This window comes from Rhinoraja longicauda, chromosome 15, assembly GCF_053455715.1.
Source record: "Rhinoraja longicauda isolate Sanriku21f chromosome 15, sRhiLon1.1, whole genome shotgun sequence".
In the NCBI taxonomy this organism is placed as follows: domain Eukaryota; kingdom Metazoa; phylum Chordata; class Chondrichthyes; order Rajiformes; family Arhynchobatidae; genus Rhinoraja; species Rhinoraja longicauda.
Window position 1 is genome coordinate 29383817 of NC_135967.1, and position 19885 is coordinate 29403701.

General features: G+C 40.1%; 1 protein-coding gene across 1 annotated transcript in view; it reads left to right on the forward strand.

Moving 5' to 3' along the window:
- LOC144600606 (uncharacterized) overlaps positions 1-13916 on the forward strand; it is a 33965-nt gene extending 20049 nt beyond the window's left edge. The window contains exons 5-8 of the mRNA XM_078412391.1: positions 946-1071; positions 3820-4065; positions 5605-5730; positions 10680-13916. Of these exons, the coding sequence (XP_078268517.1) occupies positions 946-1071; positions 3820-4065; positions 5605-5730; positions 10680-10934 (753 nt within the window). The 3' untranslated portion in view covers positions 10935-13916. The remainder of the gene's footprint in view (positions 1-945; positions 1072-3819; positions 4066-5604; positions 5731-10679) is intronic.
- Positions 13917-19885: the final 5969 nt, after the last annotated feature.

The following is a 19885-nucleotide window of genomic DNA, read 5'->3' on the forward strand; positions in this document are numbered from 1 at the left end:
TCATGCTGCTGAGTCTGTGCTGAATGCCAAAAGTCATTGCAACATTGTGCTGGATTGATTTAACACAACACTGCCTTTGTTGTTACTAAAGACACAGTTGCACACAGCAAAGGCATTATGTATTGTGGTGCTGTAGTCTGTTTCCCTGTTTCAACCAGAATGCTTGTGATGAAATGGTAATCAAGAAAGAACATATCACGCAAAGTCGTCCCGGTGGGTCCTTTCTGTAGTTCTGTGGGTGAAGAGGCCAATCCTGGAGCCATAGACATTTACAGCGGTGAATGCCTGTTTGCGAGGAGACCTATGCACATACAGTCCTTGACAGAGACCGACTTGACTCCAATGGCATGGTTTCCACAATGATTGGGAGTCTCCCCCTGCTGCAACCTTCTTCTGTCCTCTCATATGTCGTGGTGTTTCACCATTTGACAAGCCACCGTCTTCTGCTCGTTTCATCATTGAGGTCCTTTTGTTGGGCTGAGCTTTGTCAGGAACCTCCCTCTCGACCTGCCTGCCATAGGTGACTCTGCCAGGAGCATAGCTCCTGACGGTTTAGTTCTCGGGATCTTGGGCGCATGAAAACTTGACCACGACAAGGTGGGAACCCTCGGAGAAGGGGAAAGAACACATGAGACCAAGTTCTTTCCTCTTGAGCAGATTAAGTATTCTGCTTCTACCTGAACCTGTTCAGTGAGTTCTACACTGTATCTTTGTGAACATTCCACATCAGATCCCTACTGTTTACCCATCCTAATCCAGGGTAACATTCCCGCCTCTTACTCAGATGCCTGAGGGTTCAAAATATTTCTTATTGCTGGTTTTCTATTAATTGCTGGTTCCTTCCCATCCTCATGTCAGTTTATATGATGCAAAACATTTTGTTTGTTAATCACTGCTGATTATACATATTTAATCACTCCACATTTTTGTTTATTTTTAAATTAGTGCAAAAGGGAGTACTATGAGCAATGCTTTGTGCAAGAGATGAAAAGGAATCAACAGCTCCAAGAATATGTGAGACAGCTAGAAAATAAATTGCGCACCACGAGAGAAGGAAGCCAACCACCCCCGGTGAGTCTTTAACCTGCAGGTAGCTGGAATTGCATGCTGGGCAATATTTATCAGCCGCACAAAGGATGACTGGAAAATTTAGCTTCAAGTTAGGGACGAAGACTTTGCATTGCCTCCAGGCTTGCAACTCCTAAAGTATTTAATTGAATCCCATTTTTAATGTTCTTAACATCTCTAACTCTAAATTATAGCTCAAGCGATTTGATGAAACGTAACATCCTGTGAATTTATATGCTTAAGGTATGTAATAGAATTGGCTGCAACAACATCTTGAGAGTAAAAATAACCACTCATATATTTGGACAGGTAAATGGATGAGAAAGGTTTGGAGGGATAAGGGATAAGGGCTGAACACAGGTCAATGGGATTAGTTTAGATCGGGCATCTTGATCAGCCTGGCCAGTCTGTGATGCATGACACTAAGTAATTTATAATCATAAATTGCAACAAAAATGCCACAAAGTATATTGTGATCCAACTTGCTTTTCTAACAGTTGCTGTCAAATTATAGAGTTATGTTTCAATAATTTCTGTCTTGCGATCTGACTGACTCAGCACAACATAATCTGCTAGGGTAAAGCACTTATTGCAAATGCTATGCACGCTCACAAAATCAGCACCATTATGTCTATTTAGCTGCAGCCTGACCTGATGAGTATTCCTACCATTTTCTGATATAACATTTCATTTAACACGGTGTGGCATGGTAGCGCGATGGCAGAGTTGCTGCCTTATAGTGTCGGAGACCCAAGTTCAATCTTGACTATGGGTGCTGTCTGTACTGAGTGTGTCCTCCCCGGTTTCCTCCTACACTCCAAAGATGTACAGGTTTGTAAGTTGATTGGCTTTGGTAAATATTATAATTTGTCCCAAGTGTGCACGAGTGTTAGTGTATGGGGATCGCTGATTGGCGCGGACTCGGTGGGGCAAATGGCCTGTTTCCATGCTGTATCTCTAAACTAAACCAACATTTCCAGCATCCTTCGTACTTTGATCTTGCTCATCTCTCTAAATAAGATGGATGATGCATTTTATTTTCTGTGTGTCTGTATGTGTGTATACATACATGTACATATATACATCGGTGTTTTATAAAAGTGCAGACTAGTAATGTTACAATGCTAAAATTTTTGCAAGTAATTTTCAAATATTCTACTTAATGAAAGATTGATATAGTACTTGAGCATTTATAGGGAAGATTATTTGCAGCAAGTCGTGGTTATTTAACACCTTTAACATTTAAAAATATTCCAAAAGCTTCACAGTACATTAGAAGTTTTAAAAAATTGACACCAAATCATGAGAACAATGATCAGAGAGACCATTTTAAAAGAGGAAGAGTAATTAATACCTGTTCGGACGTTTAGAGGGAAATTCCAGAGATTAGGGCTTTGACATCTGAATGTAATGGACTTAAGTGCTGGAAAATTACACCATCAATTCAAACCCATTCATTTTGTTTGAGATTCAGAAACTCCAGGAAACTGATGTTTATAACCTCTGCTTTTGTATCCATCATACCAGTGTCCAGTGCTAGAAATTTAGCAAAACTCGCTGATAATGATGCACAGCTAGTTATCATAACTGCAGTCCTTTTTGTCAGGGCTGAGTTTGCTGATTTATCAACAACTGACTCAGAGCAATTCAGATGTTGCCCTATTCCCAGAATTATTATTCAAACTATCTGCTGATTGCCTGATGTGGGGATTTCCCATGATTTTAAATCATGATTAACTAATAGCATATATGTTCTGAATTCCGAACATGTTTTGATTTTCCTTGGAGTGATTTTATTTGTTTATTAATATTTATTGAGCTAGTGCTGCAGGCATTAATTATAGCCATTAAGAAATACTCAAATGTTCAGAGTGAAGCATTAAGAAGGTCACAGAGTCACAAGGAACTGCAGATGCTGGAATCTTGAGCAACCCATAAAGTGCTGAAGGAACCCAGTGGGTCATCTATGGAGGGAAAGGTCCTGAAGAAGGCTTCTGACCTGAAACATCACCTGTCCATTTACTCCACAGATGATGCTTGATCCGTTGAGTTCCTCCAGCATTTTAGATTTTGCTGTTTGATATGCTCAGTTTTATTTCAGGATAAACATCAGTTACATTAAATGTGACCAGAGCATTTCATCCAAACAGGATTCTACCCATTCTGACGTCATCAGATCGGGGCTAATGTCCCTTAACAAGATCCTATTACAGAACACATTGTTCAGTTCAGTCTCATTCCCTGCTGTCTTGAATACCTGTCCAATGCTCCTGACTGTGCTCACTAAGTCCTTTCAGAACAAAAATATATACCTTTAGAAAGGAGATGAGGAAGAATTTCTTTAGAAAGACGGTGGTGAATCTGTGGAATTCACTGCCACAGATGGCTGCGGAAGACAAGTCATTGGATATTTTTAAAATGGAAGTTAACAGGTTCTTGATTAGTAAGGGTGTCAAAGGTTACAGGGAGCAGGCAGGAGAATTGGCTTGAGAGGGAAAGATAGATCTGCCATGATTGAATGGTAGAATGGACTCGACGGGTCGGATGCCCTACTTCAACTCCTATAATTTCTAAACTTATGAACTTTTTATATTACTCTTCTGACAATTGAGCTTAAGTATGTAATTGGAGGATTAAGGAGAATAATAATCTAATTTGTAGCATTTGCCATTAATATCATGAGGCACAGCAAATGCTAAGCTTTACATCTATTGACATCGTATGAACTGCTCGTGTGTGTACCTTGTTTAGAAAGATGAGCCCTGGAGACCAATTGTAAACGATGAAAAAGCTGCCAATGGCCCGCAACAACAAGAAGCAGATCAAAAGGAAGCTGCATCCTCACCAGCAAAACATGTGCGGGTCTTGGCAAAGTCAAAGGAACAAGATCAATGCAAACTGACAAAGCCGGGTGTGGTCCAGCACGTATCTCCCCATGGGATCTCCCAGAAAGAGTGTAAAGAGCTTCTGGATCAAATGGCTGCTCTTATGTGTCAGGTAGGGTGTAATTCTTCCTTTCTAGGAGTCTGTTCAATTTGTTCAGTCTGCAGTGGTACTCTGCTTAAAATGCAGCTGAAAAACTATTCAAATGATAAGCCATCTCTAGCCTAGCATTGGTTTAGGGAACAAACAACTGAAAATAACAATGAAAGAATCTGACCTCTTTTACCATCGGAATTCTGTTCACTCTTGCCTTTCATTTATCTTAAAGCTATGTTTACATACCTGTTGTGCTGCTGCAGGTAAGAATTTCACTGTTTTGTTTCGGGACCTATGACAATAAAACACTCTATACTCTTTATAGACTCCATATACCGGATACTAAAATTAAATTTAAAAAAACATGCAGCTGTATCTGCCTGATTCTTTAGCAGTTAATTCTTTTGTTTTGGAATAATCATGCAACAGAAACTAACTGTTGCACAGACACAGCTCTATGGACTTTGCATTCTTGTTAGACAAGACAAGCCACTGATAGCAGTGTAAGCTGTTGAATACAGATAATTCAAATCCAAAAGTAGTCCTATGCCTATGAACGAAAGGCTGGCTTTTGTAGATAAATGGCAGCAGTCCCAAACAAGGGCAAATCTGGGACTCTGATGCAACCACTGCTAAATGCATTGCTGAACAATATAGAGTTCTTGATCTGTCAATACATCGTGGCTTTTTAGAATCAGCTCTTGGATTTTGATGTGCTGTGATGCTTAGATCTGATGTGCAGGATTCAAATCCTTGTGAGTTTTCAATTGCTTTCTGGAAGCAAGGCATGAAAATGTTTCTCTTTTTTTAATCCCTTAAATAGTTTTGCACTAATTTAACATTTTAAAATTATTTAAAAACATTTTTAGATGTTAGATGCTTTCAGAAACCTTTAAAATCCATGCAGCCAACAACACTAGAGGTAAGACCTTGTCGTATGTTAAAGCTTTTAAAAGAATTAAGAGGTCAGGCCACACGATTGTGCAATTGGAGGCCTCATCCAGAGCAGGTAAATTCACATGTAAGTTCATCTTGATTCATGATTGCAGGAGGGAAGCCCATGTCAGCAAGATCTATTCAAGATCTATGATTAAACAGGGACTAAAATTGTGGTGTGTAGGTATCTTCCAGGTACTGTGGCTGACTGATGAGGTCCTGGGTGTCTCTGGTAAGCCTCAGACCATATTGGCTTTGATGGCAATGTAGTGCGCAGAGCCTACAGGGAGGAATTGCCACCAAGTTTCCCACTGTTTCCAATGCAGGAGCATTGGGAAAGTGCGGACAAATTGGGGTTCAGGATCGAAATCTGCGAGATTTTTAGAAATTTGTCATCTTGTTGGCTTGCGATCCCAAGGTGTCTAGTTTGACTGAGTGAAATTGATGCTAGCGCTGCAGATGATCCCTGAAACAGACCATTAAACATTTTGAAAAAGAATTACTGGCCCTTTCAAACCCGAGGGGACAATTGTCTCTTTTTTTGTGACTTTTTATATTAACAATGACTGAAATGAATAAAATTCGATCCAACGTTGAATTTCATTATTTCTTTAAATGTAGACAAAGCTCTTTGAATCCGACTATAAGACAGAATGCAAAGACCGACAACATACTCAAGCTGAAAATGAAAAACTAAAGAAATTAACAGAAGATATGTATTTGCAGATGAACCTCCTTAAGGAACAGGTTTGTTACACTCATTTCAATTCCCTCCATCATCACTCACCCTCCATGGTGCAGACCTTAAGTAAATTCTGGCTATTGCTTTTGATGCATCATGAATGTGTTTGGACATCGGAAGTACGTATTTGACAGAAGACCAGTAGTGAGGTACTATTTCTGATTGCAATTTCCATCAAAATGACATTGGATACCAACTAATTTTGCAAACTTACATGTTCCTAAACTCACATGAGGACCTTTCCCTCTATAAAACAGTTGTCATGCCACTTTTGAGCACCTGACCTGGACAGCAACTTGCTGCGTGGATAAAAAAAATAGACACTGCACCTCTGGAGAGGAATGAAACATGGCAATGCCATCTTTAATGCTTAATACTCATTTTCAGCTTACAGGATGCAATGTCTAGGCACTAGTGTCACTCATACAGAGGAATGGGTAAGTGCTTTAGAAAGTGGATATTGAATATGAAGAAAAGATTTTAATGGGCTGTTGAAGACGCTTTTTCCAAAAAAAAAAATTCTTTCATTTTCCACAAATGTTTTAATATAACATAAACAAAGGCACAAATTAGTGGAGTACTCAGTGATTCAGGCAGCATCTCTGAAGAACATGGACAGGTGATGCTTCGGGCTGGGACCCTTTGGACTATTTGTGGTGGTGGGGGGGGGGGGGGGGTTAAAAAGGTGGGAGGGGTAGAAAGAGCATATTGAGTGATAGGTAGATAGAGGAGAAAGGGGATTGGTTAGGCAGATAGTTGGATAAAGGCCAGAGATAAAGCCAAAAGGTGCGAGGTAAGGATAGAAGCGTTGAGAATCGTGAAGCCAAATATAGGAATATATGTGGGATGGAGCGGAAAGGGAAACATGGGTATGCCCAGGTGGGCAACAGGGAAGGGGGGGAGGGAGCAAAACAAGGATTAGTTACGTAAAATTGGATAATTCTATTTTCATAGATTGTAAGCATAGAAATGCTATGGGATGAGTATATAAGGCTAACCTCATCTAATGCTCCTAGTATAAACTCATCGACCATTTTGCCAAACACTTATGCTTGGACTGCCACGGTCTACTGGATCTCCCCACTGCTAACCATCTTCACTTCCATTCTCATACTGTCCTTTCTGTCCTGGGTCTCCTCCATTGCCAGAATGAGGCCATATACAAACTGGAGGAACGACACCTCATATTCGGCTTGGTAGCTTCCAATTCATCATTGAATTCTCCATTTTTAAATAACTAACTTATTAAACCCACCCCCCTCCCTTCACCGTGCCCAACTTGGATTCACACCCATTTCTTCCCTTCCACTTACATTGATACTTTTGGCTTCACAATTCACAGCTTTTCTATCCTTAACTCACACCTTTAAATTTTTCATCTGTTCTTTTTTCCAACCATCTTCCTATTGAAAACCGTATCCACCTATCATTCACCCTCACCCGTATCCACCTATCATTCACCAGGGTTTGCACTGCCCTTCCTGTTGTGGAGCTTTCTCGAACCCACTCACCACAATTAGTCAACCCGAAACGTCACCAATCCGCCTTCTTTGTAAACCAGTGTCTGTCGTTCCTTGTCCCTTTCAATATGACATGTTTCTCAAGCTTGCTGCGATGAAATTGGAAGAACATTGGAAGGCATTGAACCATATTTTTGCAGCAAGTTATTTTTCAGATTTACAGAAAATCACTTTCTTTTTCTAGTTAAGCTGTTATTGTAAAAGCAGTGAAGGGATTTCTCTTGTTTCCACAGCCTGTCCTCAGAAATGGCATTCTTGAGGCTGTGTGCTGTTTGCTCAATCAGTGTACAGATCTTGCATTTAGTTTGTGCTCTGAAGGCGTGAGATGCCCTTTCCACATGCAGATCATGGTTGCTTGGGAGATACCAAAGCTCAGTGCAAATGCATTTTTTAAATGAATAGCTGCCTTGCTTTTGGGCTATTGGGAGCATTGGAAGCAAAGATTTAATATTTCAATGATGGTGCTGCTTTGAGTTTATTTCCCATTTCATATTTTGACTTAAATGGAGCTCATGCAAATGCAGAGAAACTGAGTTTTGCTTTTCCTCACATTCTAAGTGTGCTTAGCTGTTTTATTATGTCAAGGCATTGTGTAAATCATTTAACAGCCAGTAAAATAGGGTGACTTCAAACTGCATTAAAATCACCGTCAGTAAAACTAGGTTGCCTTCATTACATCGGTGGTGCAAATTGCCATTCAAGCATGGCCATTTTGTGAACCAATCCAGCCCTTCATTCTGCATTGTAACCAGAGCATTGAACAGAATGCTAGGGACAGGATGTAGGTTTATTTTTAGTCATTGTATACTATCTGAAATGCAGTCATGCATAGGTCATGATTTTAATGTCATCGTTGGACCATAATATACAGAATCATGTGTTGGAGGAGATGCTGTGGTTGTTGCTTCTTTCAAATTTGCAGTAGGCGTGTTCCCCATTAATTGCAACTCACTGCAGCACAGGCAAAAATAATGACATTTCCATGATGTGACCATACTCCCACAATAATATAGCTGTCAAATAGGTGGGAAGCTGGGAATGTTTCAATGAGAAAATTGTTACTGTGAATATTAAGAAGAGTGGAACAAAGAAATCTCATTTTCACCTGTGATTTTAGAAATATTCAATTCTGCCTCTTGGAACAAAGGATGTACTCTGAGTAATTCCAATTTTAATGTATATATTGTTCGCAAGAACATATATAGAAAGAAAAACACAAAGCGCTGGAATAACTCAGTGGGTCAGGAAACATCTGTGAAGGAAATTGATGGGGGATGTGTCAGGTCGGGATCTTTCAAAAAATGTCTGAAGGGTCCTGACATGGCGGCACGGTAGCGCAGCGGTAGAGTTGCTGCTTTACAGCGAATGCAGCGCCGGAGACTCAGGTTCGATCCTGACTACGGGTGCTGCACTGTAAGGAGTTTGTACGTTCTCCCCGTGACCTGCGTGGGTTTTCTCCGAGATCTTCGGTTTCCTCCCACACCCCAAAGACGTACAGGTATGTAGGTTAATTGGCTGGGTAAATGTAAAAATTGTCCCTAGTGGGTGTAGGATAGTGTTAATGTACAGGGATCGCTGGGCGGCACGGACTTGGAGGGCCGAAAAGGCCTGTTTCCGGCTGTATGTATATGATATGATATGATATGATATGATATGAAACCTCATCTATCCATTCCCTCCAAAGGTGTGCCTGATCTGTTGAGTTACTCCAGCACTTTGTGTTTTACTCATGATTCCAGCATCTGCAGTTCCTTGTGTCTCCATGTAGAGAAAGAATCTGTGGCTCTGATGTATCCTTGTTTTGCAGTTTGGGAATTTCACACAATGGACTTTCCACCTTATTCAGAGGAGTAGAGAAACCACACTATCTTTTTAGCACCATCCCAATGTGAACTATCCCTCTACTTCTGTGACCATTATTGCCTGGCACTGCAACTAATCCAGAGATTTCAATCTATTTGAGGTCCTGTGTACTAGTATTGTTCTTGACTGTATAATTTGCCCTGAGGTCCTCATCCTTTGTTCCCATGTCATTTCCATATTGTTAGCATCAACATGGATCAAGACCTCTGTCTATTAACTGTGCATATCCCTCAGAAATGTACCCTGAAATTGTGTCTATGGCCCCAAAAATGCCTCACTGACATATTTTCCACATCATAACTATTTTTTCTTCTCTTCCTCCACGCTGCTAAGTCACCAGACTTCATATACTTGGTTCTTGCTCTGCCACCCCATGGCACCATCTTTCCTAACTAGATTCAGAACTGGTTAGGGATGGGGAGAAAAGCATTCGAAAGATTCTTGCACTACCTGTCTGGTCTTCCCTACCCAGGTATTGATAACGTATTCCCTCACTGCCCCCACATCCTTAATCTGCAAAGCTACAAACTTGTGGAACATGATAAATGTGCAGTCTCTTAGTTACCTAGATGCCCTGCATCAAGAGCAGCCTTTGCACAACATTGTCAGGCTCCCCACCCTGTCAATCTGCCCAGGTCTTGCACAACTGCAGGAGATGAGAAGCCTCTGAGAACCTCACATGGCATGAACGTGTTCAGGACTGACTACCCTGCCATCTTTCAAGTAAATTATTCAATAAATCTACCAAAACTAAATCAAGAAATTCCTGAGCTGGACAATCAATAGACGTGTGCAACATCCTTGTAGGTGCTCAGCCATGAAACCCATTCCCTTGTAGGTCCATTCTCAGGCCCTCCTTTACCTTCCATCTCTCCATATAAAGGCATTTTGTTTTGTGTTCCTGAGACGCTGTCTGCTTCCACTCAACACACCTTTTAGGTGGCTTGTCTAACTGATGTCAACTGTGCCAACTGACTTCAACCACATTCACAGTTTCTCCACACAGAATACAATGGCTTCCTCCTCAGGGATGAACCAAACACATTACTTTTAACACAATTCCACACTGGAATAACATGCTTCATTATTTTCATGGTTTGAAGGAATTTTCCTACTAACACCCCTAGTATTCTCTGAATATATATTTCATGGCTTTAGGTCTTGCAGCTAATGTATCTATTCAAGAAATGTATTGCCTGGGACTGGTTATATGGGTAGTAATGACAGAATGCGTTGGTGTGGAGGTATCATGAGACCGCATCCCGTTTAGCTTCATTTCTCACTACTGTAGCAGCGTTCTGATTTGCTAATATCTATCTCCAATGCATAATTGTTGCCTTGTCTTCAGTGGGAAAGACCACAATCCGCAATGATAAGCATTTTCACATTCAAATGTCTGGTTGTCTATGTTTGTTTCTGCTATGAATGATCATCCCTTACTGCAAAGGATGTTGATCTTTGTACAACCTAGTTGTGTGTCGACATTAAAAAGAAAGTGGGGACAAGGATAGAGAGGAACAGGATATATTGTAAAGTGTAATGAAAAGCTAACTTTTTTTTAACTTTCCCAGCTCAAGATTTATGAGGATGACTTTAAAAGGGAAAGGTCTGATAAGCAAATACTTCAGCGACTGCTAAAGAGTAAATCGGAAAATAAGGAGCCAGTTCTTGTCCATCGGTGCAACAACACTCATCAGAAATCTCCAGACATCAAGAAAACACCATGCAGCAAGCATTGTGTCGAGCGACACTCCAGCTGTTCAACCCACCATAGATCTAAAGGTGCAGAAATTCAAGCTGTACCGTACTCCATTGATTATCATTAGATCGGAGCTTTGGAAGGTTTTACTGAAAAGAGTACTATCAGAATTCTGGGACACCTGCCACGCGTCTGTCCTTTATTACAAATGGATCAAAATCATGACCGTTAAATATGGTGTACAAGTTATACATATGATTGAACTTCATGCCCTTTAGAACAACTCATACACATAGAATCATGTGTATTCATTTTATCTGTATAAAAGGTCACTGTGAATTAGATTACTAATGGTTTCATTTAATACTGCAGTTAAAATGCTGTACTGACATCTGTGTTATTTGTCAACAGTAGCTTGATAATTAGCACCTTTTACCTGCGAGAGCGAAAGGTAGTTGGTGCAAAGCTGGAACATAATAATCTTGATTGATATTCCTAATTTAGAACTGGTGGATCACCATATAATTGCTCACACTATCTCGCCCAGCTTAACTATAGAAAATGGTGATGGGCAGGACAGGACATAGCAAAAGTAAATGGTCCATTCAGGCATGAAAGTCACTAAGAACAACTTAATGTATAATAGATGTCCGTTTAAATTACTTCTCCAGAAGTAATCATATTTAAGTTTCGATGCACATATCTGTTTAACTTCAAAGAACAAAGATAGTAACTGTTTTTCAGTCATGAGGTTGCTCATGACCTTGAGTCTAATCACTTGCTTGACAAACATAGATACTAAAATACAATCAATTGTTCAACTTCCTTCACGCCCTTTCTGATCACCATGTCCTCCCACGAATGGGAGTTCGCCAGCAAGAGGTTAGATTGTGGCCATTGCAATGTAATCAAGGAAAGAACCAACTTCTGGTTACATGAACATGTTTTCATATTTGGTTTCCAGGTAACGTAACCTGCAAATACCAACTAACATTTCTTCATGTGAGAGGCATAGTGCAGAAACTTGATGTTCTAGGGACTCTAATCTAGATACTCTAATCTGTAATACTAAAATCGCCATAGAAATATAGAAACATAGATGCAGGAGGAGGCCATTCGGCCTTACGAACCAGCACCGCCATTCATTGTGATCATCCACAATCAGTAACCCGTGCCTGCCTTCTCCCCAAACCCCTTGATTCCACTAGTCCCAAGATCTCTACCTAACTCTCTTTTAAATTCATCCAGTGAATTGGCCTCCACTGCCTTCTGTGACAGCCTTATTACAGTCTCCACAGCAACCAGTTCATTAAAAACCTTTAAGAAATTAAAGAACCTTTTCCAAGTTGATTCATTCTTCACATGTTAAATGAGCGTTCTAACATGGATAAGGTTTACCCTTCAAAGTAACATGAAAGGATTATTTGTTGATTACTTTGTTGATGTTCGTGGTATCTCTTCTGATGAGTGAATCAGCTGCATTCACTTCTACTAAACAGCAAGGGTTAACTCTTCAAACGTTGAAGTGTAAAGTGCTCAATTTCTCCATGGCTGCAATGTGCTATACAAGTGCAATGGTTTCTATCTAATATAAATAACAAAATGCACTTTATGTTGCTAATGCTGTACTTTATTTCTACCATTCATATTTACACATTATTTCATTTATCTACTGTTTAATTATATATTTGGGGAGATGTATCAAATAAAATGGGGGTAAGCCTGTGATGTGTTGATTGTAACAAACTTTTTAACTTGGTAGCCTTTTGTGCACAAAGTCATTTACTGTTAAAACATGAAAACTTTGGGTGTAAAATTGATGAGAAATTTCTATTGGTTTCAACAATCATGTAGAACATATTTTTGGATTCCAAGATTATGTTCCAGAGTAAGGTTTGTAACTTGTATCTAATATAACTCCATTAGGAGTTAATAATATTTGTGCTTTCTGTAGACATTAATAATTTAAGAACTTTGTTAGCTTATTCAGGGACAAATGATACCAGTAAGAGGAAGAAACAAAGGATTGAGGCACTGACTCTGCTGTCTCTGGAATAATTTTGTTATTGAACAAAAAATTTATCTTGACACCAGTCATCTGTGATCTTCAGCATTCATCACAATTGCAGCAATGTTATTTTTTTTAAAATATAAGCTTATTCTTCCCATATGCAATTTCAAACTGTAGGGTGCAGGTGGTCATACTTTATTTTTAAAGCACTAGGCGTTCCAGGGAAATATTTTAACACTTCTGCTTTTTACACACATTTCTCAAAATAAAACATTGTGTGATGCAAATTATGACAGAGATACCACGAACATCAACAAAGTAAGGGCATTATCTAGGAAATTAACTCAATGGGGCAAATTGGTCAGCATGGACGAGTTGGGCCGAAGGGCCTTTTTGCAAGCTGTATCACTCTATGAATCTATGAACTTGAATCTGATGCATAGAGAAAAAGAATTTTAATGTACCTGAGGCCTGTCCCATTTGATTTATTTGGACTGCATCAAGGACAGCCCTTTTAAGTATTATGACAAACCTGATGCCATTTTACTTTGCCAACATAAAAAGAATTGAAAATGTTACGGTCATCATTCGATACTCGGGCTGTGAAAGATGGTATTTCTAAATGTTTTTTTGTTAGGTTATAAAGAAGTATGGTACATGGGCATTCACAGGTTTGATGCGACTTGCTTGTTGAAATGTCAAAGCTTCTGATTTCTCTTTTCCCTGTTCTGTAAGCCTGGCACTGTTGAAAGGTTAAATATATAAATGTCTCGTTGCATTGTTGTCCTGGGAGGGACAGATCATTAATGATCATTTTGTATTAGGTGAAGTTGAAATGCCTTTCTTTTGTGTGTTGGCACAAAGCTAATCATCTCTGCAGTTTGTGGAGACCCTCTCTGTGCTTGAGAATACTCTTGCGGCACAGCTGAGATGCACACCACAAATGAAGTGTATTGAATTCAATGCCACTTGTGGGCGGGCTTGCTGTGGGAGAATAGCAGGGTACTTTACAGACCTAATGTAAAATGGTGTATGTTATCTCTTGCAGTGCTTCTTTTGCAAAGCTTGTATTCACAAGATATGTAATATAAATAGATACTTAACTGATTATATATTTCCATTACAATAAAGTTTCTGATTAATGAACAATGGATTGCATAACCTAAATATGAAATACAAATGTCATATGATGATAACCACATTTTACCGGGTTTTGTTTTGGATTGCCTGTATTTTCCTTCCTTCAGTTTAAGTGAGATGCACTTCCTTACGGTGTGATAGGATTTCAGGACTGACACCTCTTACTTCCCAACAGAGTTTAATCAAGTTAAATATTTTCCTGTGGGAATTTAAAAATTGAGCCTTCGGTTCCATTTTCATTTCTTCCTTATGTGCACATTGCCCACATGGTCCACTGGGAGACGCTTCCAGGCAAAGGGAAGCTGGAGCTTGGACCATTATTGTCATAATCAGAAGTAGTTAACAGTTTTGAAAAGGACATCATTTCTGCCTTGCATGGCATCGCATGGCACCAGATAAGAAATAAGAGAATGGAATTGCATCTTCTGCCATTTTTTTCACAAATGACCATTATTTTTGTAAAGTTCCACCCCACACACATAATTACTGTCAACTACATGTAGTGGAATTAGTCTTGGTCCTGAATGCATGATTGAACTTTCAAGTCTCACTACAAAACTTAATCCCAACACCTGAACAGAAAATTGATTATTGAGGGTTTGTTGCACTATTGTAGATGCCAAAAAAAACTTGATGTGTTATTATGTTGAGAATCGTGGAAAAACAAAATATTGCTCAAATAGAGCAAGTCCACAAAGTGCAGCAATGCAGAGGGATATGGCATGCCTTCACAAATGAAACACAATGCACAGGGTGGGTCCAGTAAATAAATGGGAAGGCAGACAGTGATGTTCTTTTTTTGCAAGAGGGATGGGGTACAAAAGTAGAGAAGTCTTTCTGCAAGTGTACAGAGTTTTTAATGGATTTTGGATATCCCAATGCTGTAGAGTTCTAATTAACCAGCTCCTCCAATACCTAGAAGTTTGCTTATTAGAGAGGTTTGGTTTTCAGTCAGCTGGCTAGTACTTCAGAGCAGGCAGATTTGAGTCAAAGCTGGAAGGGGGAGTTGGGCAGGAGCGAGTCTAGCCTGAGTTACTGACTTGGTAATCGTGCAGGGGATCTTGATCTGTCTGCAAAAACTTTAAAAGAGCTGCTCACCCATTATCAGCACTAGATTTGGAAATTATTACATTGGAGATGGGTTAGGTTCAGGTTTGAGAATTTTTCAAATTTGTACCATCTTTCCCATTCCAAAACCTAGCACTGGGTTTGAAAGTTCTACGTTTAAGATTCACTCCAATTTCTTATCGGACATTAAACTAAAATCCCATTTGCCCTCTCCAATGATGGGAAAGGATCCATAATAATATTCTGAAGAGAAAGGGAATATATTGGCAAATTTTCTCTCAATTAATATTATTAAACCTTGACTATATGATCAAAATAGCACCACTATTCATGGGAACTTGGGTAGCTACAAACTAACTGCTGTGTTTCCAAGCCAAGTAATGCCATCCAATGAAAAACACTATTCCAGGTACCATAAGAAAGAAATCAGATGGTGATGGTTTTAACTCCCTCCAATCCAAGCTGGAGGAAGGACAAAGATAGACACAAAATGCTGGAGTAGCTCAGCAGCATCTCAGGAGAAAATGGATAGGTGACATTTCGGGTCAGGACCATTCATCAGAACCCAAAATATCACCTATCCATGTTCTCCAGAGATGCTGCCTGACCCGCTGAGTTACTCTTACAGTTTGTGTCTATCTTTGGTGTAAACTAGCACCTGCAGTTACTTCTTATTACATTTTGGAGGAGGGACAACATTGTTGCATCTTACTACTGGTCTCATGCATCATGTGGTCAATGTTATGCTTTACTCCAATGAAAATGGCAACACTAATTTGGACATCTATGTACAGAGTATATGAACATGTTTTTAGATTCGCTCTTTTAGTACTTCTTAAAGATATTTTACAACAAATGGTCACACTATACAAGTGAGAATCTACTTATACATATTTTCTTCCGAATCACAGTGCTTAGCTACTCATTATCTTTACTTACTGGATTATTGGAGGGGTCCCTTAATACAACTTCAATTTCATTAGACCAATGTGATAGCCGCAAATAGGAATACAATGTTATCAAGAAGAAACGTTAAAATTCTACTTGTTTTAAACATCAAGTTGTACATTACTGTGCCACAGGATGGTGCTGTGGTGCATAACTTTAAAATAAAAAAGTATCTTCGGTCAACAGCGTGGCCAGATACCATCCATAACCCAGAATGTAGAGTGTAACATCGAACAATGATATGCATACTAATGTACACACACACAAAGCACAGTGTATAAATAATACATTAACCAGCTTGTATTATAAGAAAGAAAGAAACAACATCAGCAAACTTGAGACTGGAGTGTCATAGCCTTAGATATTTCTTAGCACAGGCTCTTGGGGGCTGCAGACATTGGATTCATGCCATTTTTGGACTGACGAATAAGTGTTAGCTTAGAGATTAGAAAGCAAATACTAATATGTTTATGGTTAGGATATAGTGTAATCAAATTTATTGGATTACAGCCCTCTGTACAAAAGCAAAATGTTTTGTTAACTTCAAGATTTAATTACCAATATTCCAAATATTTGGGTACATTTTTGCAAAATGGGCCCCTTTTCTACATGTAGTTGAACTTTTCTATTTTCTAGGACTCTATGTGCTGATTTTGTGCTGTGGAGGATGCAAACCAATGCTGGTTTAACAGTGAGTGTCCAGGACTACAAGTGAATGACACGGTCAACAGTCTTCTTCCTGAATCATGGTGAAACATGAAAGAGAGAGGATGAATTAAAGCCACAGATGTACTGAATTAGACCTACAGTCATAAAGCATCAAAAAAGGCCCAACTCATCTACATCGACCTAGATGCCCCATCTAAACTAAGAGTTAGTGTATAAAATAGATCGCTGTTGGTTGGTATGGACTCGGTAGGCCAAAGCGCCTGTTTCCAAGATTTGGATGAGAACATACATGGCAAGATTAGCAAGTTTGCTGATGATACAAAAGTTGGTGGTGTTGCAGATAATGAAGGTGGTTGTGAACAATTTCAGCAGGATCTTGATCGATTGGCCAGGTGGGCTGAGGAATGGTTGATGGAATTTAATACAGAGAAATGTGAGGTGTTGCATTTTGGGAAGTCTAACATCGGCAGGACCTACACAGTGAATGATAGGGTTCTGGGGACTGTTGTAGAGCAGAGGGATCTAGGTGCAAGTGCATGGTTCCTTGAAGTTGGAGTCATAGGTAGATAGGGTGGTCCAAAAGGCTTTTGGCACATTGGCATTCATCAGTCAGAGTATTGAGTATCAAAGTTGGGAGGTCATTTTGCAGTTGTATTAAATGTTGGTGAGGCCGCATATAGAGTATTGTGTTCAGTTCTGTGCACCATGTTATAGGAAAGATGTTGTCAAGCTTGAAAGGGTACCGAGAAGATTCATGAGGATGTTGCCAGGACTAGAAGGTCTGAGCTAGAGGGAGAGGTTGAGTAGGCTGGGACTCTATTCCTTGGAGTGCAGGAGGATGAGGGGTGATCTTATAAAAGTGTATAAAATCATGAGAGGAATAGATCGGGTAAATGCACAGAGTCTCTTGCCCAAAGTAGGTGAATCGAGGACCAGAGGACATGGGTTTAAGGTGAAGGGGAAAAGATTTAATAGGAATCAGGGGTAACTTTTGCACACAAAAGGTGGTGGGTGTATGGAACAAACTGGCAGAGGAGGTAGTTGAGGCAGGAACTATCCCAACATTTAGGAAACAGTTAGGCAGGTACATGGATAGGATAGGTTTGGAGGGATATGAACCAAACGCGGACGTGTTGGCCGGTGTGAGCAAGTTGGGCTGTTTCCTTGCTGTATCACTCTATGACTCTACCTCAATACACGTGACAATAAACAAACTAAACTTAACTAAATTGTACAGACAAAAACACTAGGATGAATAGGAACTGTTTTAAACAATAGACAATGGACAATAGACAATAGGTGCAGGAGGAGGCCATTCGGCCCTTCGAGCCAGCACTGCCATTCAATGTGATCATGGCTGATCATTCACAATCAGTACCTCGTTCCTGCCTTCTCCCCATACCCCCTGACTCCGCTATCTTTAAGAGCTCTATTTAGCTCTCTCTTGAAAGCATCCTTAGAATTGGCCTCCACTGCCTTCTGAGGCAGAGAATTCCACAGATTTTGAGGGATGTGGGTCAAATGCAGACAAATAGGACTAACTCAGGAAGGTACCTTGATCGGCATGGATGAGTGGGGCACAAGGCCTGTTTATGTTCAGTATAACTCTAGGACTTTGTCTATGACAATCTACAAATTATTAATCTATCAGGATTTATTCCAGCAATAATTTCATAACAGTGCGAGGCTATGTAGGCAAGGTGACTGCAGTAGTTGCCCATTTCTGACAAAACTACATTTTCAGCTTCCTTTGTACAGTCTGTTCCAAGGGATATGTGGAAATAATTAATTTTTAATGACCCGAGAGCATGCTGCGCATAAGACAAAGATGTTTTACGTATCCAAGGTCACCGAAGCATAATGCAGATTCACAACACAAGAGCTGCAAGGTAATGTATTTGTCATTCTGACAGATTTGTGAATACTATACCATTCAGTGATGTGTTCAATAGTAAAGCAACCTTTTAGTATAAATTAAATCAGTATTGAAAATACAGTTCAAAACTTTCGTTTGTTCATCTTTCCGAAAGATCCAAAAACATTTTGGGTCAGATTAGAAACATAGAAACATAGAAAACAGGTGCAGGAGTAGGCCATTCGGCCCTTCGAGCCAGCACCGCCATTCAATATGATCATGGCTGATCATCCAAAATCAGTACCTCGTTCTGGCTTTTTCCCCATATCCCGTGATTCCGTTAGTCCTGAGAGCTAAATCTAACTCTCTCTTGAAAACATCCAGTGAATTGGCCTCCACTGTCTTCTGTGGCAGAGAATTCCACAGATTCACAACTCTCTGGGTGAAAATGTTTTTTCTCATCTCAGTCCTAAATGGCCTTATTCTTAAACTGTGCCCCTGGTTCTGGACTTCCCCAACATCGGGACCATTTTTCCTGCATCTACCCTGTCCAATCCTCTAAGAATTTTATATGTTTCTACAAGGCTCCTGAGGGAAGTTGGAGTCAGAGGGCAGGCCCAAAGGAGGGCAATCAAAGAACTTGCAAATGCCACCGAACGGAGCAGTCACTGGCTGTGGCTGAAAAGAAGAGATACTGTCTGGGCTGCCATGTGACCATCTAGAGGCTAACCATAAGACACACACCCAGGGCTGATCACCCTGTGGTGGGCCTGCCTCGACTGAGGGTGTCTTGTGACAAAAGGCCGAAACACCCAGTGACGTTGAGGTACACAACTGAAGATGTGTCTGAATGGTAGCAACATCACCTAGTGGTCACCCCCAAGAACAACACCAGTCAATTATAGTGCAAACCTTAGGGATCGTAACATCTAGTCCTACTAATCAACCCTCTCTTCCTAAATTCCAGCGAATACAAGCCCAGTCGACCCATTCTTTCATCATATGTCAGTCCCGCCATCTCAGGACTTAACCTGGTGAACCTACACTGCACTCCCTCAATAGCAATAATGTCCTTCCTCAAATTAGGAGACCAAAATTGCACACAATATTCCAGGTGCGGTCTCACCAGGACCCCGTACAACTGCAGTAGGACCTCCTTGCTCTAAACTCAAATCCTCTCGCAATGAAGGCTAATATGCCATTGGTTTTCTTCACTGCTTGCTGTACATGCATGCTTAGTTTCAGTGACTGATGTACAAGCACACCCAGATCTCATTGCACCTCCCCTTCTCCTAATCTGACACCATTTGGATAATAATCTGTTTTCCTGTTCTTGCCACCAAAGTGGATAACCTCACATTTATCCACATTATACTGCATCAGCCAT